Source organism: Chamaea fasciata, unplaced genomic scaffold (assembly GCF_029207755.1).
Source record: "Chamaea fasciata isolate MVZ Bird 193981 ecotype frontalis unplaced genomic scaffold, bChaFas1.0.hap1 SCAF_1, whole genome shotgun sequence".
NCBI classification, from domain to species: domain Eukaryota; kingdom Metazoa; phylum Chordata; class Aves; order Passeriformes; family Sylviidae; genus Chamaea; species Chamaea fasciata.
In genome coordinates this window covers 98,093,809-98,120,965 of record NW_027094086.1, presented here as the reverse complement: position 1 = coordinate 98,120,965, position 27,157 = coordinate 98,093,809, and the positions used below count along the sequence as shown (strand labels likewise).

Here is a 27,157-nt window from a genome sequence, read left to right as displayed (position 1 = left end):
TTCCAGCATAGAAATAAGACACTTTGTCTGCTGCAATGCTGGTGTTTAAAACCTAAAATTAGGCTAAAAAGGACTATCAAAGATCTCTAAAGTGTGGTTGGGCTTGAGTATTCCTTGAGGCATATGTTGAGATTGTCAAGCTCACAGCTACATACTCCACATAGAGAGACAAGTTTGCATATTGATACAATTGTATAGAAAACCTCTAGTTTGTTGGTAGATGGTTTATTTATTTATGTCATTTGACATTTCAGGTCTTGTCTCTGAAAACATGTATGTGCAATCTGAGCATGTGAAGACAGAAATATTTGCTGATAGTATTTGATACAATCATTTTTTTTTCCCCCAAGCAGTAATTCATGCTGCTGCTGGTTGCCACATTTGACAGAAAGATTGTACAGGAACATCTTGCACTTACAGCAAGATTTATGTTAGTCCTTTGTGTTAGTCATCCTGCATGTAGTCACTTCATTTCAATGACTTACACACACACTGGCATACACATATTTTGGCATCATATTTAGAGGTATAGCTAGATTACTGGGGGAAGTTATTCATTCCAGGGAACGTACTGTACAGAAATTTGTACAGAAAATTGTACAGGTACTATCTGACCTTTCTGTCTCTTTTACTTTAATTACTTTTTAAATGACTGTTCCAAAACATTTTTGCTTAGGCAGTTGGAGCTGTTCCCTGCCCCACCCCCAGTGGAGAGCACCTCAGTGATATCAACTGAATCTGTCTTTGTCTAGGAGCCATCTCCCTTGCAGGAGAAACTTGTGCATCTGCCACATCCAGGATGGCTCTGAAGAGAGGCAGAAGCATACACTGTGTTCCAGCATGAGACAGTTGCCTTTAGACAGGAGCAGGGAGCAGGACTGCAGAGCAGCTCAGAAAGAGTTCCTAATGTCAGCATGGTGAACTGAAACTCTTCACACAAAGAGGAACTTTGCTGTCTTTCAAGTTTCCATTGTTATACAGGAAAGGCTGCCCAGCCATAAAATTAAGATTTTTCCTGGGTTAGGACCTTAAAATAAATCTAAAAAAACACCAGCATTTTTGCCATCTGCTTCATAATACAAAACCTGTGCCTTGGTCAGAGCTCACGGCATTTCCAATGTTTCAAAAGAATCTTTTCATGCATTGCTGAGTGCATCCTTGAAGATGCAGCAAAACTTCTTAACATGAAAGAAAGTTTTCTGTGGCTTCCTAGTTGGGATCTTCAGGTGGAACTAGATTTGAACAAATTTTTTGACATTTTTCCAGTTGTTTTGACCCAGTCTCCTAGAAATGAAAGTGCTATGATATTTGTATAAGCAGTGGATTTTTTTGAAAATTATAAAGACGATGTTGTTGAAAAAGGCATTTTGAATGTAAAAAAATAATTGTCTTTCAAGGAAGTCTAATAATATAAAAATGAAGGCCATTGAAACATGGGAAAAAAACATTGTGATCCATATATTAAATCAGGCCACAGCAACATGATATTCTTGTCCAATTGTGGCCTGCTCATGATCAGCTTCTAAAGTAAAGTGAAATTTGTCAAATTCCTTAGGTATTGAAATTTTGCAACGCTGTCCCCCCAAAAATTATGGCCTTTAAAATGAGTGGCACTTTGATTAATATTTTGGGTCAGCTGAAAATGTTGCTACTTTGTGAATGACCCACAGCTCCTATTTTTTTGGCTGAATATGTGAATTCTAATTTTGAAAAAGATGGCTGATTTGCCTTTTGATAAAAGAAAATTTCAGATAAAGAAAGATGTAAAATATAATGGATATATAAATAATCTGTTATCAGAATGATGAAGGAAGCAGGAAATTTGACAGATTACCAGGAGTAATCATGTAGTAATCAGTTTTGCTGAGGTGTGGAAAAAAATATATATAGTTGGTTTTTTTGTAGGCTTCCTAGCCAGAGAAGGAAGCTCCTCCTATTGAAGGATACTGAATGAAAAGAAAGTCTACAAATTTTTTTCTTCTTCTTCTTTTTGAGGGAGTGAGTGTAAGAATTCACCAGTTTTTTTCCATTGGTAAATTTTTTCCTGCCAAAAACAATGAAGAAGGAAATTCAGAAAATAACTGCTTGGTAAATTCTTTTAACACACACTCCTGTTTTAAATCCTGACTCTTAGACTAGCCTTTCTCTTCTATAACTAATGTACAAGATTTGTGGTGTAAATGAAGGAAGCAAAACCCAAGGAAGCATTTAAAACAGTGGTATCTGTGCGTATCAGGTGACAGTAGGGTTTTCCTCCCTGTTTATGTATCAGAGTGAAAATAAGCATCTTTTACTGGATTTCTCTCCTGGCTTTGAAAGTACACCATTCCAGTCTTCTGCAAGTTACCAGATGGTATTAAAGGTATCAATAAACCAATTCTTGGAAGAAACTCTGAGGATGTCTTGTGAACAAATGACATCTGCTTAACTTAATATATCTTCTCTACCTTCGAAGAGGTTTTTTGAATGAGAATGACCCATTTTAATCTTCAATTGTCCACAGTAGATAAGGAAAATCATCCTTTTGAAAGTCCTACCTTCTCTCCACTGGCTCTAAGGAGAGTTTAGATCTTAGTCACCTTTCTGATACATTCAAACATCTGCTTTAGTGAAACATCCCACAGGAGTTGTTTGAGCCCTACAGCCCTACCTACACAGTCTTCAGAGCTCCTCATCCTAACATCAAGACAGCCCATAGGGAAAGTCCAACAATTAGGTAAAGAATAAACATGGGATTATTTGTGTTTAATACATCATAGGTAAGGCTGCAGAAAAGGATGTGCTAGAGACAGATAGAACCTAGCTGAAGGAACATCAAATGCCAAGTGATCTCAGGGGCTTTTTAAATAGAGACATTCCCTGAGAATTATTTGTTGCCTCATATGTTGGTTAAGCATTTCACAGTTCATCATAGGGAGAGGAAAAGTATTTCTCTGTAACCTTTTCTTGGGTTTCATCTGCTAGAGGCCAATATGTAAGGAGCACACAAATGTTAGTGGTAAGCTGATTTTTGTGTAAGGTGATGATCATTCATTCATAGGGCTGAACCTTCTGTGCACCTCACAGTTAAATCATACTAAGTGGTGAGTGACTGTGTACATGTGGCATGTACAGTTCTGTCTAGGAAAGAATCTGCTGTCTTGTAAGTCAAGAACTTTATATGAGAAGATCTTTGCTTTTGTCAGAAAACTGGGTAGGAATCACTAGTTCTTGAGAGCAATGCTTCTGGGAATTGCTGCTAAGTATGTGCAAATTGGTTGCAGGGCCAACACCATCAGTGTTGCAAGAATCATGCTTATCAAACCTGTTTATTGTCAAAGCTGTATATTAAGTGCATCAGAAAAACATCTAAAAGCATTGCAATCAGATTAGCATGATTTATGCCAAACATGCATCTGATGCATTCTCCTGTTGTCTAGAGGAGCAGAAGCCAGAGCTATGGTGTACTCCTCCTCTAAGCTGATTTAATGCTTTATCATCTCTACTTTGTTTCCACTTGCGTCTTCTCATGGCCTTGTAAGGCTGCTAACAGGATATGAGGACTACTGGTTTTCCTTGCCATCATTGCTATTTTTAGTTGAAATCTTTCAAGAGTTGTGTAAAATAGGTTAATTTTAAAAATTATTTTCTGTTGTTTCAGTGGCTCTTAAGTTTATTACCAGAATCAACAAGACTGCTCTGATTCAAACATATTTCATTATCTGTGAATATTAAACAGTCTTGGCATATGGTGCAAGTAGTCAGATAACATATTTACATAACTTATTTGTCTGCTGTTGAAAGTCTGATTTTGTCTGGAATTTCTTGTCAGTACCCTTTTTTTTTTTCTCAGTATGACATGTTAGATTAGTCCTGCTTATTGATTCTTTGTTCACCTAATAAAGGGTGAATCAGTATCTTTGAATCAGAATACTTTCATACATTTTTTCCCCTAATAATAGGATAAATGTGCTATGGTTAGCAACAAAGACAGACAAACACATCTGTGATTTATTTTTCAAGTTTGAAAACTTGAACCACTGCTTAGTTATTCATGCATAAATTAAACAGTTAAAAAAAAAACATACAGGGGAAAATAAGTAAAAACCCTCTACCAGCAATTTCCAGACTATGGCCAAACTCCTAGTCCTTTGCAGTGAGTATAGCCCAGGGATGATGAGTAAGGCATCCATTACAGAGTTGAACAATGCAAAAAATTTTGTGAAATGACTGACCTGTGTTCAGACCTTGAGCATGTTTCCTGCAAGTAAAATTTTTTTCCAAATATCTTGTGTCTCATGATGTTTTCTCTGAACTTCCCCACACACTTTTTCTGAGGTTGGATGTGGGTTTGGTGTTATCACATGCACTCATGTCTGGATTCCACCTTCCTACTTGCTTTGTATCAGCTTAGTTCTGCTGACTTTGAGGCCCTCCTCCCCAGCTAGTGATGGTTTAGCTCAAGAGGGGAATACCAGACTTACTTGAAGAGCCTGGAAACCTTAAGTTTTAATACCATAATGAATTCTTTTGCATTAGTGGAAATCTAGTGTTGCTAGTATAAGTAATGAGCTGAAGATACACCTTTGCTCACCCATTTATTTTGTAAAATATCAGTCATTAAATACGGGAATAGCCCTAGGCTTCTTATAAACAGCAATGCAACAGAGAGATTGTACATAATGCTTCCTTGGAAGCAACAGCCAGTTTTCTTCCCATTTTTCTGTCTCATTCTTCCTAGAGATTCCTATCTCTTGCACATACTTAACCCCGCATCAGCCATTAATATCCGCTTCTTGTGCTTGGTCCTCAACTGTCCTGTCCAGCCCATTTTGAAATTGTATTTATTTTCCTTCTCCGAGGTTGACATCTTATGCTGAATACAGGGCCCTGAAAAAATGGGAGGTTTTGCCTTTGATGCATGTTAATGAGTTGAGGTTAAATCTAGAAGGGGCCACCGGCTTTCGGTTCACCTGTGAAGTTTATGTTACAGGTGATGTGGCCTAAGCCCTTAAACTGTTTGCTAACAGTTGTCTAAACCCCAACAATTTTGGAAAGGCCCCGAAGGCTTGCTAGAATTTGCCATGTTCTGAGAGTAGCTACAGATGGGCAGAGATGATGTAGCAAGTACCCTGAAGGTGGGAAATAGAGCTGAAAGCAGAATGGGAATGTGCTGAGGCAGCAGCTGTATTATTTCTTCTAGAAACTCCAACCACTCCCAAGTGACCTGGCTTCACTGGCAGCCCTTGGTTATTCTCTGTGTTTCCTGGAAAATGTGTGATGTTTTTCCCTTTGCACTGGTACCTCCTTGGAGTTGCAAACCAGGCCCAAGTATTCTCATAAATCCCTACACATGCAGGGAAAGGCAGAGATGATGATTCCTCTGTATGCAATAAATTTAACATGTTATTCTCATACAGCCCTATTAAAATCCTGCAGGCTTTTTAGGATGTGATGTGTGTGGAGTGTACATGATATATTTTACATACAACTGTTACACTCTGAAATGTCCTCCTACCACTTTTTCTCAAGAGTGGTGTAATCATGCATGATTAAAACCCATTGCTACTTTATGGGTTTACCTCTGCTGAACCCATAGAGTAGCAAGAGAAGAGTCATTCAGATTCAAATATTCAGAATCCATTAAAGTCATCCTGGAGTAATTTCTTCCTTGTTGAAGATAGAGCATTTTAAAAGCATGAAGTAACGTGCATGCTTTCTCCAGTAGTTACATTTTGTCTCTGGGAAATTTACTGGTTTATGCTGACAAAAAAATTTGACAAGAGTAACCCATTGCACAGGCAGTCCTATTTCGACCTCTCTCAAGCATGTTCATAGGCTTTTCAAGGGGAGAGCAACTTACAGTAAATTAACAAAGCTAGAGACAAACTTGTCTCTGAATGAGTGTGTGATCATTTATAGAATCATAACACGAGAGAATGGTGTGGGTTGGAATGGGTAGTACAGGCAGTATGAGGGTTTTTCTGCTATTCTGCATGATGACAGATTAGTAATATTAGCCTTTGCAAAATTATGGTAACATGTAGAGGCCTTTTATGCAAGTTCCATTTACAGTCTGTGTAGTACAAATGTTCTGGCTTGTATCTCTTTACATTTATGCATGTTACGTGTATATGCACTTTTAGAATACAACAGGAAACTACACACACATATATATATACACACACACATATATATACATATACACATATACATATACATACCCACACGCATATATATATTCTGGAGTGAGTAATGATTTTCAGTCCCTTAGATTTTGGATGTCCACTTAAACCTGTCTGAAAGGTGGGGATTTTCAAGTGCCACAGTAGTCTAAGTGAGGCACCTGACAATAACGTGTTGTTATTGAGAATTGAAGGCTATTCTGACATCCAGTGGTGATCAAGAACGCACATGATATTTGAGTGCAGGCTGTGCTACTGCATTAATTACTCTGATATTTCACAGTGAGAATATCAGAATGAATTTTTTTTTTATCTTTCTTTACACTGGGGCTGAGCAGTTTGACAAAAGTACCTTTGAAATTGAGGAAAAAAATAGAAAAAAACCCACCATGATGTGTGTATTGATGTTCAGTGTTCTGCAGCCTAAGACAAGACATTTCTAGAGAATGGGAACATCCCAGCCATGGTAAGAAGAAATGATTGTCAGTAAAAACTTCTGTGGGAAGATTTTACTTTTGCTCTTGATGTTGGTTTGCCTCACATGAAAGTTGAAGACATTCAAGATGGTGAAAGCATGCTTCATTCTAATAATGAAAATGACAAATAATAGATATATCAAATCTGTGTGAAAAGATTTTATAAAATGTTTGGACTTCCATCAGATAACTGCCCCCTTGCAAATTTTTCAGTTTAGAATTGGAATTCTGAAAATGTAATTTCTTTGCAAAAAATGTATTTTTTCAAATTAGAAATGTTTTCCAGGAGCTGAAGGCCAGGATAATTAGTAATCAGTAATTAGTAATACTTACCTCTGTGTTACAAAAATTTTACACTGTTACCCCCAAAAAACTCATGATATATGTGGTAGTCTAGACTGTATATGATAACATAGACATATTGAATATAGAGAAGAAAAAGTTAAAAATTATTTAAGACCCTTGAAATCAGGCTTTTTTTCCCAGCAATGTAAAAGCTGTTCAGTGAAATCTGCTAGGTCAGCCATTAATTTGTGGCTGCAGCACATTCAGGCCACAGGACCAAACTCAGAGCAGGTTAGAAAAATGTATCATATGAGCACAGGTGTGGAAAATGCTATGCAGTTAGCCTGGTTTACCTCTTTCTTTGGCCTACTTTATGTGCTAACATGGACTTTGTCTACCTCTGTCTGGGTACAGATTTTAGTTACACTTCCAGTACAGATTTATCTGTAGGCACCAGACCAGTGCAGCAGACTGCAAATGATTTTATTCAGGAGTTAATAACAAGTTTCTGGAAAAGAGAATGAAACAACCTTCAGCAGAGACAGCTCCAACAAAGCTCCTTGAAAGTCCCTTCCTGGAAGGCTGCAGGGCTACTTCTGCTTGGTACCTCTCCTGGGAAAGGTTTTTATTTCCTAGTTGGTAGTCTTAACGTAGGATTTAAGAGAGCCTCCCTTTTCTGCCTCTTGTTCCCTGCCCCAGTTGTTCATTTGTGTCAGGAGTTAGATATTGATATTTCTCTGTGGCTTCTGTATAGTTCTTGCACTGACTACAAAGGCAGTGCACATCTCTTTCCACATCCTTTGCACTGCTCAAAAAAAGTCCCTTTGCTGTTTCTGTAAGATGTTGGATACCGGATCCTGGGAAGACCTCTCTTAGAGTAGTCCTTTTCTGTTAATTGGCTGCTGAGAAATGGAAATTTTCAAAAAGCTTTGGTATGCCGAATACCCTGATACTCCAAGTCTGATGAAGGGCCTGGCTTCCTTCCTATCCAGTTTCAAAGACTTGTACAGTTCTTGCAGCTGTAAATCATAAACATTTGGCCAGAAATTTCCTTGTCTGTGTACCACAAGGTGGCTGGGATAGCATCATGTTTGAACAAGATGAAACCCACAATGAGGCTCACACTGCAAATCCATGATTTGTATTTCAGAAATGCAGTTCAGTCTAAGCATAATGCAAACAGGAGTTTTGTGCTAAGATTTTATTTAATTAGTTGTCTTTCTACAGTTGAATATTTAATTGAAAACAAAGTTTATTGAAAAGTTGCCACACGTTTTTTTCTGGGTTGACTGAACCCTTATGCATGCAAAAATTGAGAATAACAGATTATGTGAAATGTGTCTAACAGTCACCCTAACAAAATAAACAAACCAAAACTGCTAAAAAATATCCCACCAAACCAACTGTGGCCAGTCTTTTGAAAAGGATGGATTTGCTTATACCTTAGCATGATCCATCTGTTTAGAATTTTTTGGTAATTTATCCCAGTTTTGTGGCTCTGTGGCTTCCAAGAGTGCTAAAAGAAATGGATTGCTGCTCAGCTGCCTTGCATCCTTTCCTGCCTCCTGGCTGTCTGCATATGCTAATTGATCACAGGTACACAGATGAGTGTAATCTGATTTCTGTCTGCCCTCAAATTCTGCTGACCAAATAGCAGCCTTCTAGGAAGTAGATTTTGCCATGGGCTGCTAAAACAGGGTATAGGTGACCTGATGATCTGTTCCAGAGCAGTGCAGGTAACAGCAGGTGCTTAGTTCTTGCATGTTTCCCTCCTGATATGGACTGAAACACTGATTTTAGAATCCACCTCATACAGGATTGCTGTGTAGTTGGCAGAGAGGAAAAGATATTTCCAAGTTCAGAGTTGGCCCTCTGGAGGTGACTTTCTCTGTTTTAGTTAAAGTGTTTTAAAAATGTTGCCAATCTTCAGTTTAAGAAAAGATAATAACTTCAAGTAGAAAGGACTGGGTTTATGTTGCTTCATGCTAGACAATTTCTTTTAGTCTTGTGAGATTAGTCTTGGCTCATTCTTACAGTGTACTTTTGCAAGATATAAATCAGGACTATTTGGGGAGTATGCCAAAAGCTTGTGTAGCACAGAAACTTGTACTGTCCTTCCTGTCTCTCTTGCATAAATCTAATGACATCTGTAATTTAAACTTTCAGGAATAAAGAACAAGTACTTAATAGATCGTGATTTTTTTCTGGTTTTCATTTAACATAGGCCTTCTAGTTGATATGGATCTAATTTCCACGTGAAAGATCAAAGAAATAAATGTCCATGGGCTTTGTGAATCTCTTACCTAAAATAAATAATGAAAACTCATTTCAGGTGACCTGGACAAATCATAGTCTTAATCTTCAACTGAGCCCAAGGAGATTGTAAACTTTCGGTGTGTCTCTTGGGAATGTAAGGACAGATTATGTTAAGTCATGTTGGGAATACATACTGCAAAGAACAGATTATGAAGAATTTGTGGGCCAGTGAAACAGAAAGCATACATCTTTCAAAGAGACATAAATATCACTTGTCTGGAAAATAGCATTTAAATTCTAGATAGACCTTTGAGTTTTGCTTCTTTTTTTTTCACAATACTTAACGCAGATATAAACTGTGTAATGCTGAATCGGACTCAGAATATGCAGTAATTTGGGGGCCTTTTCTCCCTCTTTCAAGGATTTATTAATTAAATAAGGTAGAAGTTTTCAGTTTTTCATCATGTCAGAGAATGTGAGGGGGTCAGCAGCAGGATGTGTAAGAATGTCAGTTGGTGGTTAGTGAGAAAATCTGCCTGTCTCACTCTTACAGGCTTTAAGGATGGTGGCAGGAAGAATTTGCTGATACTTTGTTGTCATAGTTTTTATTAAATTTCGGATTTTTTTTTCAGTAAACATTCATAAGTTGCAAAAAGTGAGAAGGCTTTTCTTGAGCAAGATTATCTTGACTGAAGCTCATTTTATTAGAGTTTGGTACTCTTCAAGTCTTACTTGCCCCAGTCATCTACTTTCTTGAACAAGTGAATAAGCTAATGACAAAAAGGGGGGGTTGATACTATTTCTGCTAAAGGTAAAAGAACAGATTTAGTGCCTAGGCTTGTGCATTTACGCAATGATTTATCTTGTTAGTTCTGACATAAACAGGGATGCACCTGAGTTGGCCAGAACATCAAAAAAGGTACTACAAAGGGTAACACTATTGTCTTAGTTTGACACAATTTATAGGGTAGGATGTCCGAAAAAAATTCCCCTTAGTTTTAACTTCTCTTCTTTCCACTAATAAGGAGACACAAATACGAAGAGATATAAGTGAAGGAAAAAAAAATAAACCAACACGAAAACAGCAATAATCAAGAAACACACAGGCAAACGGTTCGATGCCCATGCACAAATGCGGAGGAGATGCCCCTAATTGTTCCGGGGAACACAGGCAAAACCGTGGAGAATGCCTTCCTTGGACCGCACAGCTGAGAGAATGAAGGAAACAACACGGCGAACAAGCCTCCGTTGTTCCAAAACTCACTCCCTCACTCCCTCCCCCTCCTTCCCACCCCTCCTTCGCCAAACGAATAACCAAAGGGTAACAGGGACCAAAAAAAAAAAAAAAAAAAAAAAAAAAAAAAAAAAAAAAAAAAATCTGGAAAAACTATTTTTGTCCAAAAGCAGTCAATGCTGCCGTGCTGCCCACTCCACGCCGCCCACCAGGGGTTGTCCCAGGCGCGGGGCGGCCGCGGGAGCGGCTCTGACCTCCGGCGTGGCGGCTGCGGGCAGCAGCGGGCAAGCCCCTTCCCTCCCCGGCAAATGGCTTACGGCAATGGCTGAAGGGATTTTGAAATGCTTGAGGGTCCGGAAAGAACGCAAGAGAGAGCTCCCTGTTTCTGTCCCGTTTTTAAAGGCACGAAGCACTCCTCCCCGTTTTGTGTACTGGAGTAAAACATAGAGGTTCTGCTTCCGACTGCAAGTCTTAAAGAGACAATGAACAAACTTCTGCGGGTTGATGTAGAGAAAGCTTTTGGGTGAGCTCCAGTGCTAAACGCCACCTCCTATCTCTGTAACTAGGACAACTACTGATTTAAAATGCTATGTTATAACATATTTTGCTGAGGTTTTTCTCCTCTGTCTCTTATCTCCGGACACGTAGAACACAGACACCTACATGTGAGCTAGGTATACACATTTGTATCCTGTCCAGTCAAAGCATTTCCAGTGCATGATTCATCTGGCTTACTTCAGATCCTTAACTTTCTTAAGGGTTATTTGACTCCCAAGGTGATTATTTTTCTCTTCTGACTATTAATGGGAGTCCAGACATTTAGCTCAGATTTAGGTGTGTTTTTACAGACAGGCTAATTCAACCTTCTTGTATAATTTCATTGATTTGGAATAATAATTGTGATTTATAATTGTGCATGCAGGTTGGTCAGGACAAAGGAAGCTGTTCTTTCCATAGAAACCACAGCCCATGTATTGTTCCTCAAGAGAATGAAAATATTTTCCACACAATATTTGCTTTTTTCACGAAGTCTGGCAGAAAAGTATTGGTAAGAAATGGTACCACTTATGGCACCACTTGAACATACAGAATATTTTACAAAACGTTTTGCATGGTTTTGCATGAAGATCTGAAGCAGATAGTTCATTATGGAGCATATATAACAATACTAATGGTGTGCTGGGGGGACATTTAGTGATTGTAATTGTCTGTTTTTTAAAAGTAAATAGGAAGTTTCGGGAAGTGCAGTAGAAAGGGATTTAGCTGACATGGCAGCAAACACTTGATTACCAGAGTCTTTGCTCCCATGTTCTGTCAAAGGCATATGGGGGCACTGTACTTGTTGCCTGACCCACACAAAGAGCTGATGTGCAGCTGCGATCCTGTTCCTTCCAGTCCTGAATGCTTGCTTGGCTCAACAGCTCTGTAGAGGAAATTTTCCCTGGCTTGCTTTTATGCAGGCATCTGTATCCAGCTATCTTAAGGTCTTGAAAGTTGCTATTTCAGTGCAGGAGTGCTGTATTACAGCAGTTTACTATATAACTTAGTTTTCGGGTGTGTTTTCTTGGCTTTGTATATCACTGAATTTTTACCTCCTTTGCCTAACAACTTTTTCCATATTTCCTGTAGGAGTGTGGGAGATCAGACAGATCTTGTTTAATTGTACACTGCAACTTACGCTCACTGCCTAAAGCAGAGACCTGTGATATAAATATCTACATGCTGCTGAATACCGAGATTCTCAAAAAGGTACGTGGTCTTATGGGTTGTCTTCAATGCCAATTTAAGTGTGTTTATGTGAACCAATGAACTCAAAACTTTTATTTCTTCCTCTCTTTAGTAGTGCATGAAAACTAAACATGGTATAAAAGGAAATGGTTCTACTTATTAACAGTGTATATGGAGGTGTTAATCCTAGTTCTTACCCATTACCCATTTAGATAGAAATAAATTTAGTTGAGAAATTTATACATTGAAAAATGACAAATGAAACTCCTAATTGTGTGCATGGTGTTAAGGCTAGAGATTTCTGAAAATCTAATTGATTTCTGAAAGTTTCCATTCTAAAAAATGTAAGTGAATGTAAACTGTGACCCGCTATGTATTATCTTTCTGTGTAAACAGAGATATGGCAGAATTTTGTCATTTTTACTTCAAATTATTATTATTCAAAGAAGATGCATCATGACCACATTAATGCTGAGCTTAACATTTATGACAAGAAACAAATAGTTGCAAGTTAATTTCTATCTTCTCTGAAGCCACTGAATGAGACAGCAAATCTTTTAATTTTTTTGTGATTTACTGCATTTTGACCTCTTTTCCTTTACTTACAAAAATGCTGACTCTAATTCTGTCAAGATGCTGTAAAGTTATGAAGGAACAAGATAATTGAAGGAGAAAGCTGATAACATGAGCCTATTAAAATAAACCTTTGATCGTTGTTAGATTAAAAGTGTCAGAGAGAGCCCTTATTGGAAAACAGTTGCTAAAGTAATTAATAGCCTTGAGCTTTTCCAGTTGAAACCAGTAAGTCTGTTAATGTTTGTTCATATTTGAAAACAGGAAGTACAGGCAAGGCCTGAAGTTTCAGGTATTTGTTACATGCTTATAGAAATGCTGAAATATGTAAGCAAGTAACTGAATGCATGCAAAATATGCTTCTGGGAAATTCAGACTTGCAAATAGCCAGGATTCATCCCATCTGCAGGGTCTCTTCTAAGATTACTTTTAACAACACTCCTTTAAAAGACATACAGTATTTACACATGTTTAAGTATCACCAGTGCATTCCATTTTCTACTTATTAGGTACCCTTCCAAAGGCAAACCACATAAACGTGACTAGTCTGTAAGTTGAAATGGTATCTTACTGAACTATTCCTCTTAAAATGCACCGGGGATTTTATTGGAGAAATATGTATTAATGAGAGGAATTGTACAGTGAATAATTAAGATAGTTGCCATGCACAGATTCAAATAAGAAGGTCACCCCCTGGGATATATTGTAGTTCATCCCAGTTTTCTGTATATATTTTTTCTGTTCACTTGAGAAACAAATTGGAACATTTTTCATGGTTAATATTGAGTTTGTCTGTGTCATTGGAAATGTTCTGTCTAGCTTTTGTGGTAAATGTGGGAAGCATTAACAAACCAAATACAAAGTATATGTTTGAAGTCTAATATACTTGATTTTTTTATAATCTGAAATAATGTGCTCAGGTTTATCTGTTATGAGCATAAAGTATATTTTTTCAAAGCAGAGTTATAACCAGGCTGGTGCTTAACTGCCAACCTAGCCTTCACTAAGCGTTGTCTGGGTATATTTATTACACTGGCAAATGTTTGATGGTTTGTTGGGCTTTTTTGGCAGGGGGATTGGTGCTTTTGTTGTTGCTGTTGTTGCTAAGTTCAGTTCTTCTTCTTTTTACTTCTCAGGATAGTTCATCTGTCATCCAGTTTGTCACAAGGGCAAGGCTGCAGGTGGACCATGACCTCAGAGTTGTGGAGGTGCCCAATGGGAGCCCAGAAGAAAAACTAGTGAGTACACAAACCTGTAGAGAAATGTTTCCGTATCCGAGTGGGCTGAAAATCATTGAGAGCTCTATACAAACTGGAATTTGTGCCTGGGCTAGCCCACAAGAGTGCCCAGACTTTGTCTGACTAGACTAACAGTACTGTGAACTGTGTTTTTGTGGTTTGGGTCTCTGTGATAACCATGTCAACAGAGTGAATGATGTTATGTCAATCACCAGAGTGATCTGTGTTGTACTAGCTAAAATACCCATGAGGTATTAGTGCAAAAATTAGGTTTAGCTTCCTGATTTAGGGTTACTCTTTGCTTTAATCTAATTCAAATTTCCCTTGAAAACTTAGAAGAGATTTGAAACCTCAGCAATGAAATATTTAGAAGTATTTTGGGAGCTGTGAAAATGCTAAAGGGTATCTAAACTTTCAGAAATCCATTTAACTTATATTTCTTGTACTGAGCTGGTAAAAATCAGGTATGAGTTGATACCACATTTTGTGTTGATCACCCTCTTCCTCCTGAGTCCTCTGCTCCTTCTGTGTCTCCCACCTTTTTGGTGCCATTGATCTTCCTGCCTTTTGTTATCCAAAAGTCTGGCAGTTCACTGCTCCTGCTGTGTCTCAGTGTCCATTCACCTGGCTGGCACCACACAGTTCAGAGCCTCTTGTGTTGGGCTCCTACAAAGGGCTCAACCTGCATTTAAATTGGCATCTTGGTCTGCAGCTTGCAAACCCAGCTACTTGCACCAGATGTATCCCTCAACAATCATGTTTGTAACTGTAGTCTTGAATTTCTATTTCATTAGACCTGTCAGAAAAAGGAATTCTTTTATAGGACAGGAACTTCTTTTTCCCCTTCTGTTTTATTTTCTTTGTCAGGTTTCTGTACCATTCTATACAATAGGCTTGGAATTTAAAATGAAAAACATAGTTAGCCATTGCTGGGAATGTGCCTTATAAGTGGCCTGCAATCCTGAGTGTTAATACATTACTTGGCCTCTCTTTAATTCTGCAGTTTGCATGCAAGCTCTGCTGTATTTAATCGTTATCTAATGCATAGAGAAAAAAAGAAAATAAAATTAGGCAAAAAAAAAAAATCTCCTTTTCCTATTCTCAGAAAGCCTTTCACCAAGCCTTGAACTGCATTATGAAGCTCACTGTGTGTGTTAGGAAGCTATGTGTGTGTTAGGAAGCTATCTAAATCTTCAAACGAGCTTGCTTCCAGTTTCTGGGAAGCCCTAGCTGTAAAAGAGCATGCTTTACATGTTGTAGGCATGTAACATTAATCTGTAGTCTCAAGTCTTTTCTCATATGAGTGCCATTTCCTCTCTGGTTTGTGGTATTTCCATATGCCAGCTTCAGCATTGCTGTATGTTTTGCACAGGGTCATGTTCAGGCAAAAATATAAGATATGGCTTGGCTCAAGGTATTCATTTTTCTGTGTTCTCTTCTTGTGGAATGCAGAAGGGAAGAGTAGTTGTTGCAAGCCGCAACTATTCAGCTGGAAATAGAGACTTGAGAAAGAAAATGTCTTCATTCAAACGCCTCTCTACTTTTTCAAAGCTTGTTCTGTACTCTTCATTGACCAGAGACTGCTGTACTGTATCCATTTGGATAGCAGCTCCTTCTTTACAGTTGTAAATGGACTTCCTATGAGACTGTTTATGACAGTGTTCCTTAACATTTCTTAGACACTTTATCATGCTAAGGTTGAAAAGGCCTTTTTGCTTTGTATGGATAAATGTGGGCTTATTATCATATTTAAATGGTTCTTTAGGACCAGGTACCATTATTTCAATTGCCACTTTTACATTATAGTGTACAGTATCAGAGTGCAAACTCTCTGTAAAGAAGATAAATGGAGACAAAAGACAAATAGAAAAGGAAGGCTGATATTTTTTATGATAGTATAAGAAATACCAGTGGACCACATATATAAACACCAATTCTGTCAGAAAATTCAATAGACAATTTGTAAGGGAGATGCAAAAGTGTATGTGAGTATCTATAAGTTGGGTAGTATGCTGTCTTTGAAATTAACCCATTAAAAAAATATGCATTTGTGCAAGTCTCAGAAATAATTTGTCTGGATTTGGATATTATTTTATGTGATTTGTAATTATATATGTATTGGTTCTGGTTACAACATGGTGTTTGAGCTCTTACATTGGACAAATTACATGAAGAAGGTGATGAGAGTTTGGATTTGGTTCTGTGATGACAGCGGTATTAACATACATATATATTGTCTGAAACAGTTATACCTTCAGGAGGCATACTTTATTTTCTTCATCATATGAGTTTCCATGAAGGTTTGACTCTCTTCTCGGTCTGTGAGCAAAACCAACAACAAGTTCCAAGAGAACAAGCAGTCAAATACCAGATTGAAGAGTCCACATTTTCTAGTCACTGCTTGTGTGCAGGAAGAGGAGGAGTGCTCTTTAAGGAGCAAAAGGACTGCCTTTGGAAGTGTGGAAGGAAGAATTAACTGGATTTTACTACAACAAAACTATCCAAATGTGTCTGAGTCTTCCTTTATTGAAAGTGAGGGAATGCAAAGCGGACTGCATGAAAAGGCAACCCCAAATAAAATGTATGCAAGTCCTGCAACACAGTGACTTGTAGAGCTTCAGGCCACTGTCTGGTGCTGTCCACTAAGTATAGGTATGCTCCATCAAGCCTCTGAACCTTTCCTGGCTTCAGGATAGAGTTCACTGTTCTTTTATTTCCAGCTCAGTCACTCCAGGTTTAATGTACATCCTGGCTAATCCAAAATATTACTCTATCCCCTATCTATTTATACCCCAAATTGTTACTGTCTCTTTAAGACCTCTGCAGCCAGAAACCAGAGCAGGGAGGTGGTGCTCAGGGCTTTTATAAAGTTGGGACACCCAGGCATGTATCTCTCTCCCTGTTTGACTTGCCTCTTGGCCTCTTCTTACCTCTACTTGTAACTGTAGCAAGTGGAGAATCTGCTTTTTGCAAACAGAAATTCTGTCAGAGTGAATTTTGCAACACCTGTGGACAGCACTAATCCTGAGCTGGTCTGGCGGCAGGCCAGGGCACATCAGTACAGAAAGTCTGTTCTTTCCTTCCCCCCTCTTTGGAGTAGGGAACCAACCTGCTTGGTTGACACCAAGGCAGCAATGTCAAAACTGGCAGAGTCCAGCAGGTGTCAGGAGGTGGCAGCAAGCAGCAACACTGATCCCACACATGGTGGCAATTCTTATCTGCCGCTAGAACTCCTTCATAAATTCAATCTTTGTGGGAGGGTTTGCTGCCATTTTCCCTTTATCTTTAGAACTACACACTCAGGTTTGGTCGCCAGCATCTTAGGATGGGTCACACTGTAAATTCAAGTTTCTCTTTGTCTTATGGTGGGGGTCTGTGAGATTTAGTAATTTTGTATCTAGTGATTGTTTACTGGTTTTTTTTGCCTGCTGCTGTTTTGCTTGGTAGTAAACTGGTATTTTTTCACTTATATCTACTAGTTTCAGTTTCTTCTTATTGGTGGAAAGGGACTGGTTAAAACTATGGGGGAGAAATCATTATATAGTTAAATTGTCTTAGACCTGTTAAATTGTCTTAGACCAAGACAAAGCAACAGGCAAGTGATTGTCCTCCATGATTTTTTTTCTGCTCAAAATATAGGTATGCAATGATAAAACAATATATTTTGGGGAAAAACAATAGCAAAAAAACTTTCAAAAAGTGAGTTTATGGTTTGAAGACTTGGAAGGTATCTTTATATGCATATCTCTATGCAAAGAGATTTAAATATATATTCATGAACCTAAACTTTAGCTGTCTGCCTGCAGCATGGAGGACCCCTGACTTTGGCCTGTTCTCCATGTCTGTGTTGAATGGAGCAGCCTGTGGTACTGGACAGTGTTCATGATTGTGAGAAGTGATGCTCACTTTTAACATTTCAAAGGTCTATTAAACCTTAACAAAATACTACAAAAGACTGAATAAGAAGAAAGAACTGCGCTGGGAGCATGGAACTAAACCGCCATGTGCTCACTCACAAAATGGCTGCTCAACCTTTTATACGTTTGGTGTTGCATCATGTAACCTTAACCCCTTCCCAAAGTCTGTCAGTCAACTCTTCTTCACTGTCCATTGGTGGAGATCACTTTCTTGCAACTTGATTGTGGAGGTCAGGTGTTGCCATGCTGTGCCTCCTAGTAACAAGCCTGCCCTCCCTCCAAATGCCCCGACTACCAAGGCCGTCTTGTGACAACAATACAAGAGGGAGGGGGAAGAGAACTATGAGGAGAACATATCATAATAACTTAACTATACATCAATAAAACTCCTCTTAACATACACATAATATTCATCCCTTAATTGTGAGAGTCAACCATCGTGTCACCTATCTATAACAACCCCTCCTTTTCTATAAGTCATTTGCTCGAGCAATAAATTCAATTTCAATGATCCAGTCCTACTTTTCTTGAGTCAAAATTTAATTTTGGATGAGTCATAATAGCATCTGTTGGTGTGGGTGAAGACAGTGGGAACAGGAAAAAAACCCCTCAGGTTTTAAGCACAGTGATTGGTGGAATTAGCTGGGGCTGACAAGAGGGAATCACAGAGATCTGGTATGGCTTTTTACCCCCATCTACCATGCCCATGGGGTTGCTACCTATAGCAGTTGTATCTAGATGGCAAGTAGAGAGGCCAACTCAATCTTGCCCTCTAGTCCCTGTTGTATTCCACTTGTCAATTGTACCCATATTGGATTTTGGAGAGAAAAGACAATCAAGGAACGATAGAGGCCCAGTACTGCCTCCTTGTCCCCACCTTACCATGCCTATGGGGTTGCTGCCTGCAGCAGATCTATATAATCTTCTCGGTGGCAAACACAGGAGCCAACCTGGTCTTGCCCTCTAGTTCTTGTCAGTTCTTTCAGTTGTCCTAAGTGAACCACCCCAGCACCACTCACTGTTCCCCATGTACTTCCCCATAACGGATACTTGCAATCACCATCCATTAAAATAGGACAATTATATCAATAACTGTTCTGATTCAAATTTCTTAAAACAGTTCTTGAGCTGGCTGGTGGAAGCTGGACCCTACTTTTCGGACATCTTGGTGCTTGGTTATCTCTTGGTCCCTGCTTAAGAGTCAATCTTGTCTCACCTGGTCTTGATGTTATAGTCTATTCTTTGGGTCCTTCCACTGGCCCTTTAATTCTGTTGATGAGTCCATCCCAGCTCTGCGGTTTGCACAGCTGATTCAGTGGTGAGCAATACCTGAAAGGGACTTTCCCACCGAGGGGTTAGAGGCTGATCTCTCCATGACTTGATCATTACCCAGTCTCCAGGATTGACATGAAGTCTGAAATCCAGGGTAGTAGTTTGAGGAATCACTCTTTTATGCCTTAGCCCTTCTAAGGTTTGTGCTATAGGCATATAACATATTTACTGGCATTGGCTTCCCCTTCCTCATAGATGGCAACTCTCTGGGGCAAGGTCAAAAAGGGCAGTCCAAACATCATTTCATAGGGTGAGACTCCTAGATCTGACCGGGGTTGGGTTCTAATTCTTAACAGAGCTGAAGGGAGGCATTTTATCCATGACATTTGGGTTTCAATCATCAGCTTAACCAGAGTTCTTTTAAGAGTTCTTTTAAGAGAATGAATGATTCCAGAAGGGGTTTACTAACAATACTGGCATTGGCTTTAACCGTGGGCACCACCTCTACTAAATGGGTTAAGTGGTCTACTATCACTAGCAAAAATTTCCACCATTGTACCTAGGGAAGCTCCGTAAAGTCTACCTGGATGTTCTGAAAGAGTCGTAAGGCTAGTTCTCACCTTCCTCTGGGTGTTTTTCTCATGACTTTTCTATTCACTTGTTGACATAACACACACCATTCAGTTACTTGCTTAGCTATTCCAAAAATTCCTCTGCAGCCCCGGTCCCTTAGGAACTGCTTGCTCAGCGCTTGTGTTCTCCAATGTGTTGTACCATGCATGCCTTCTAGAATTTTCCTGGCAAGTGGTTTATTTAACAATTGTCTCCCATCCAGTAACCTCCACTTCCCCTCATTATCTTTCTTTGCTGCTATTTTGAGGAGTTCTTTCTCTTTCATCCCACTAAATACAAGGGCTTGCTGCATTTCTCCCATAGGAGTTAACACTATCAATTTTTCCATCCCTGACTCAGTCACATCCTTGGCCTCCAAATCCACTAAATTGTTTCCCCATGCCTCCAGAGTCACCCATGATGTGATATCCTTTAACATATACTACTGCCACTTCTTCTGGTAATTTTAAGGTTTTTAATGCCTCCAAAATAAGCTTTTCGTGAACTGGTCCCTTCCCTTTTGAAGTTAGTAGCCCTCTCTCTTCTCAAATCCTTTCAAAGGTATGCACTACCCCAAAAGCATATTTTGAATCTGTATACACTGTTCCCCTTGCTTGTGTTTATATTCTCAGTACTTGTTTTAGGGCATATAACTCACATGCTTGGGCTGACTAGTTGGAAGGTAACATTCCTTTTTCTATGGCTAACAAACCTTCATTGATTATAGTGTACCCTGATACCTGGTGTCCCTGGATTACCCTTGAAGATCCATCAATGTACAATCACTTTCCCCCTTGGAGGAGTTGATCCATTAGGTCCTCTCTTACCTTAGTTTGGTAGTTCATAACCTCTAGACAATCATGCACTAGTCCTTCCACTGTTTCTCCATGCAAAAACTGGGCAGGATTAAGATGACTATCTGTAATTAGCTGTAAATCATTATCTATTAAAATGGCTTCATACCTTAACACTCGGGAATCAGTGAACCATTTCTCAGCCTTTTGACTTAGGATACTCCTAACTGAGTGTGGGGTATATATTTACAATTTTCCCCCAAAGGTCAGTTTTCTGCTTTCTTCTACTAGTAGGGTAATCACTGCCTGAAGACAAATTGGCCACCCTTGGCTGACAGGGTCTAACAGTCTTCATAAACAGGCCACTGGTTTCCTGGATCCTCCCCTGTCCTGGGCCAGCACTCCATGTGCTACCCCTTTTTCTAAATCCACAGATAGAAAGGTTTGTCTAAGTCAGGAAGACTCAATGACAGTGCACTGACTAATTTGTTTTAAATCTTCAAACTTTTGCTCATCCTCCTTTATCCACCTAATCTCATCTCCTACTAACTTTTCATATAAGAACTTGATGGCCTGAGTGTACCCTTCAATCTATAGCCTACAGTATCCTTACAAGCCTAAAAATATTCTAACCTCCCTCTTAGTTTTTGACCATGGGAGTGAGACTATCCCCGTAATTCTTTCCCTTGACAAATTATATGTCCTAGGTATTTTACTTCATGTTCTACAAATTGAAATTTCCCTTATGATACCCAAAGTCTTTGGTTTCCTAGAAAATTAATAACATTATGGTGGAATCCTGGAATTTCTTTTCACCATCTCCTGAGAGAGTCAAATCATCTACATATTGGATAAGCTTCATTTCAGGTGTAATGGAGAAAAGTTGTAGTACTTCTCCTAGTGTTTGACCAAGTAAGTTGAGAGATTCAGAAAATCCTTAGGGTAACCTTGTCCGCTGAAGTTGTTGCTTTCTTCCTGAATTAGGGTCCTCCCATTCAAAAGCAAATATATCCCTACTTCCCTCTGCTAATGGACAAGCCCAAAAAGCATCTTTTAGGTCTATCACACTAAACCACTGGTGTGGTGGGCGAATATTACTCAGTAGTGTATAGAGGTTGGGCACTACCAGGTATCGATTCACAGTTCTTTTATTCACTTCCCTCAAGTCTTGGGCAAGCTGGTAAGTTCCATCTGACTTCCTTACCGGCAATATGGGTGTATTATGGGGGGACATATATGGTTCTGAGGTCCCTTCTTCAGGCAAGTCTGGGACCAGCTGCAATCCTCATCTCCCTTTGATAAAGGCTTACATGTGGCCAGAGTGTAATTAGCCCCTTGAAGATGTATCAAGTCTGAGGGTTGACTGGCAACCTCCCAGAGTGGCTTAATAATGTTGCAAGATGGCTCCTTGGGTGTGTTTTGTAAAGCAAAGGTGTTAATAAAAGAGAAAATAACAAGCCATGCAGAAACAAAAGAACAAAAGGGGTATGCAGTTGCCAGAGAAGCATCTGACACTTGACTGAGAAACCCCAAAAAGCCCTGAGCACCTCTGAGCTCATTCTTAAGTATACAAGGATCAAGGAGGGACAATTTGGCTTGCTGCCAATAGAAACAGCTACAGGTTTTGAGAAACATTTCCAAAACCCAGCCAGTTTCCCTGTGCTGGCACTGAGCCAATACTGATGAGAAGAGCACAGAACTTTCCAACTGGGCTTCTTTATATGTCCAGAGGTAAACCAAAACTTTTTTCCTTAAATAGAATCATTTTCTTGGGTGTGGAAATGCCCTGCTACATCCCTTCTAGGGAGAGTAGGTACTGTGGTACCCAAACTGGGTGGTTTTTGTCAATTATTTTTTTTACTCTAGGATTCATGTTTAATTTACCTCAGTTTCCCGGTCTTGTCCACACTATTTCATGAATCTTCTCATCATCTTCCTCTCTTAAATGAAGAAGCTTAACTACTATTTTCCCTTCTGCTGGGAACAACCCAATGCCTAAATGCATCTGTAAATTCCGTCCCAATAAGTTGCACCCTGCTTCTGGAACTAATAGAACATCCTCAATTTGTGTTTTATTTGTCCCTTCAAACCTTACTTGCTCTAAAACTAATGCTTAAAACTCTTCCTCTTTTGCGACCACTATTTGCACAGTATCTTACTCTTTTCACACCCCTTTGGAATTTTACAAACACAAGTTCTTTCAGCCCCCGTGTTTACCAAAAATTCAAATTCTTCTTCCTGGCGACCTATTTTTAAGGTTTTCAAGGGCTGCTGATGGTACTCTGTCCCCAGGAGATAGAATCCCTGACATCCCTAGTCTTCTGCCTTCCCTTTTCACTGGTCCTCATAAACCTTCAGGTCCCTTTCCCTTTGGGGGCAATTTTTCTTGGTATGTCCTTTGTCCTTACAATAGAAGTGAGTCCCAAGGAACCTTATCCCATCTTTGACCATTCTCTCCCGATCAAGGTCTTTCTCCTTTACAGCGGTTGTTCCTTACATGCTGGTTTCCCTCTCTAATAGCAGTTACCGTTACCCTGGCCTTTGCCTTGGCCTTCTCCTCATCTCTCTTGATGTACACCTTCTGTGCCTCCCTTAAGAGATCTTCCAATCTGTAGCAATGGGGAACAAAGTGACATGAACCCCCTTATGCATCCAAAGGAGATTCCTTTATTGTAGAACACCCTTTTTATACCTTTAATCTCTCCCCGACATAACTGAAACCAAACTGAGACCTAACAGAACTTAACAGAAAGAAGGCACCCATTGGCTGGCCCAGCTCAGTGCTGCTGTCCACACGTTCTACCATCCAATCACCTTTCTGTTCATACACTGTCCATGTGTCCCTCCAGCCAATCACAATCTCACTTCCAGCTGAGTTTCCCTCAGATATTCTGGAGATATTCCTGAACCATCTGGATGCAGTTCTGTACAACGTGCTCTAGCATGACCCTGCTTGAGCAGAGAGGTTGGACCAGATAACCCACTGTGGTCCCTTCTGTAATTTTGTGAGATGCCTGATAACATCTCATTGATAGAAAAAAGCAGTGGGTATAAATCAGTTATATTCAAATTCTTCCTCTAGAAATTCTTCCTCCATCTTAACCAGCATTAAATTAACCTGTGAAACTGAGATGAAGGATGTCTGAGTACTTCTTTATTGCAACACTGAGAGAAAATACAGTGACCCCTTTTCTCTCATCTGTGCCTGTAATCCTTGTGGCTGTTTGCTGAAGCTACACAAGCTTATAGAAAGAGAGAAATGTTTGTTAGTGGGATCCTGAGCGTCTGTCCTTCTCCCAGCTCCCACTCAAAGAAGAGCTGTTGCCTGCACTCACTCAGGATCCCCATGGCTTTCTCTGAGGCTTGGAAATCTGTATGGTTGGAGAATGCAGGGCATCTCTGGCCCCTGTACCAGTGCTGCCATCTCCTTCCTTTTGCAGCCTTTTCTTGAATGCCCACCTTCACGATTCACAGAAATTGCATGGTATTGCATTGCCTTTTCTGTCTCATAAATGAAGCTGTTTGAACAGGGTTAGCAGTGAGTGAAGGTTTTTTTAGGGATCTTTCATTGACCTTTCATCTTGGGATTGCATAATTCTATGTGACTATAACTCCTGGATTTTCACCTTTTAACAGTTAATTTTTTTAAAAAATTAATTAGGCAGTTCATATCTACAAAATGGTTTTGTCACTTTTAAGCAAAGATGGTGAAAGTGGTTTGTGAAGGAGGGAGGAGAACTAGCTACTTTGTCTTGCTAAACAAAGCCAGACAAAGCAAATTAATTACCTTTACAAAACACTCTGCTGCCTCTGCATTTGCTTAACATTAAATTGCAAAATTTAACACAGAAATAGCCCTCACTGAGAGGTGACATTTTTGAGTTTACCACTGAGGAACTAGTTTTGATTGAAATAAGAGACTGAAAATTCACATAGTGTATATGAATAATATAATTTGCTCCCACTGTCTTCCTGAGATGGATGGTGGGGATGCTCTTTGTTGTCTGTATTTCCCTCCCATACATGCTGTAGAAAAAGAGAGAACAGCTCCCAGCATTTCCAGAAGAACCCATGACTGCATATGTCCTTGCCTCTCACACAATGTGTCTTGTAAAGCACAGCAGGGATGATTTATGTTTAATAGTGATGTATGAGTTGTCCAGCTTTTTGGGGGGAAAAAGTAGTTAACAAGCAGTCTTGGTTTAAAAGACAAATATCTGCCAAGGAAGATTGAAGCCTTCCTGAAATGCAAAGATGACCCCTACCTCCAAATTATTGTGACTTCAAAACTTTCAGGGCTTCCAGGCAAAAATATGGGAAAAGGAATAACAGTTCTTTACTAGAATATATATATGTAACAAGACAGAACGAAAAACAACAATGATTAAAAAGAACCCCACTAACAGACTTTTCCCATTCGTTAAGCTATTTCTCCTTTGGTGTAGTTACAACCACAACAGGGGGCGATGGTGACTCAGGTGAAGCAGAGAAGGTGCCCCTCACGGCTTCAGGGGGCGCCAGCAGCTCAGGTGAGAGAGGGGGAAAGGAAAATTACTCCCTCAGGCACCCACGCGAGTGGTGATTGGTCTTTGCCACTGGTAATTGCAGCCAGTACACGCTAGGAAGGAAGGCAGTGCTTTATTGTGGTGTTGCACTACCATACAGAGAAGAGGTCCGGTGGGGGCATCTCTGGCTTCAGGCATCTCACCATGTAGTGGCTTCAGGGAGAGGATGGGAAGGAACGATTCCCCCAGGCATGCACATGCATTGTGCTTGTCTCTCTCAGTGTTGGCAGCTGGTGAAGTCTCAGTCAGCGGGGCAGCCAGGACTTTCTCTCTTGCAAGCCACAGGCTTACAAGCAGGTGGCAGGCAAAGCTCTACGGCAATGTTGAAACTACTGTGCAGGAGAGGTCCTAGATGAAAAAAAACCACGACTGTCTCTGCTCCCAGCTGGGAAACAATTGCTCCCACCCAGCTAAGAAACCCCTGTTCCCCTCCCCAAAACTATTTCAAGGATATATCAGGGTGCTTGTCTACTCCTTTTGTTTCCAAATCACTGTCTATTTACCTAGAAAGCCACCCCCAGCATCTGCCTGACAACAAATGGCAATAAATTCACTTGAGAAAACCTAACCCACAGAAACTCATCAGGAATATTTCGTGTGAAGCATCAGGGGGTTTGGCAGGACCAGAACATGATGAGGAAGAGAAGCCATGCAAGATGTCATGCCAATCCCTTCCAATCTAAGGGATAGACTTTTTCATGCAAAACTTTGTGCACATTTGATTGAAATATTAATCCACATTAGGAAAATTAATCCACAAACACCAGAGGTTTATGTCCAAAAAGAAGACAGAGGAGTCCTTTTACTGTATTCACATAAAGGGAGAGGCCATGGGGCATTTCCCAGGGGGTCTCTCAAATTTTGGAGGACGCAGCCTCCTATTTGTCCTAATTTCTGGGCTGCATTTCCCTTTCTCTTTCCTCATTGGCTGAGGTACTTGAGAGGTACAGACTTCCCAGAGTGGCTAATACCTAAATATCCCGTTTAATGTATAATCCCCCTTTTAATTTTTAATTCTTATGGAATTTATGGGTTTTCCCCATTGTTTCTTTCGTCTTTCAATATCCAGTTTCATTTATCAGCAAACCTACAGTTTGTTTGTAAATGTAAATATCTTCTTTTCCATTCATCAATCAGTGGAATCCTTCCCATTGTTTCTTTTATCTCTCAGTGCTAGTTTTATCTACCAGCAGACCCACTGCTTGTTTGTAAACACAAGTCTGTCATTCCTCTCATGATGGCCCAGCACCTGAACAAGCTCAGTGTTGGGGATTGGCAGGATAAGTCTTGTGCTGGAGAAGAGGCTGATATTATTTGGATCCAACACATGACTACTCAAAATCCACTTGAAAGCTTTAAATCCTATGGGAAAAATTGTTGGAAAGCACTAAATTAAGGCTGCATTCCCTATTTGTTTGACAGATGAAATATGATCAGTGAGGCCACCATACAATGTATTTAATAAGATAAGTACAAGAGAAAACAATACAACTTCCAATTCTAAAAAGATCTTTTTCTATTTGCTTTGTAGGTGGTCTTTGAGGCTTTGCACAATCTGGAGCCTCGTGGGTATGTTGTCGGATGGATCATTGCCATCAGTTTGTTGGTGGGAATTCTCATCTTCCTGTTGCTGGCTGTGCTCTTATGGAAGGTAAGGTAACAGATGCAACATAAAACCAAAGCTAATCCCAGGGGAAAAAAAAGCTGAAATTTATCCTTGTATTTAATATCCATTTTCTTTAGGAACTGAATAATTGTCTACTCCATTACGAAAGTCATTAGTCTGCAAAACCAATTTAATACACAACCTTTTGTGAAGGACATGGGGGGACTAATGATGAAGAGAAGAGGTGAGAAAGTAGGGAGTTTTAGAGCCTGGTTATTAAAAGTTGAAACCTCTGATAACCAATTCAGGACAATGGAAAGTCTCTCTTAGAAATCTACTGTTACATTACACTTAGATGTTGGGGCTTTGGGCACAAACAGGATGGGACTACTGCTAGATGTTCCTCGAGCTTTTATTGCAGCATGAGTCTCATAACA

The 27,157-nt window shown here is 39.7% G+C and overlaps 1 protein-coding gene across 2 annotated transcripts in view; it reads left to right on the top strand.

The window, feature by feature from the left end:
• Positions 1-27,157, top strand: part of ITGA9 (integrin subunit alpha 9) — a 256,223-nt gene that overhangs the window by 214,537 nt on the left and 14,529 nt on the right. For both annotated transcript variants that reach the window (XR_010722201.1, XM_066190554.1), the window contains exons 24-27: positions 11,338-11,463; positions 12,045-12,164; positions 13,853-13,954; positions 26,646-26,765. Coding sequence is in view for 1 of the 2 variants with exons in the window: in XM_066190554.1 (XP_066046651.1) it covers positions 11,338-11,463; positions 12,045-12,164; positions 13,853-13,954; positions 26,646-26,765 (468 nt within the window). In the remaining variant the exon portion in view is untranslated. The remainder of the gene's footprint in view (positions 1-11,337; positions 11,464-12,044; positions 12,165-13,852; positions 13,955-26,645; positions 26,766-27,157) is intronic.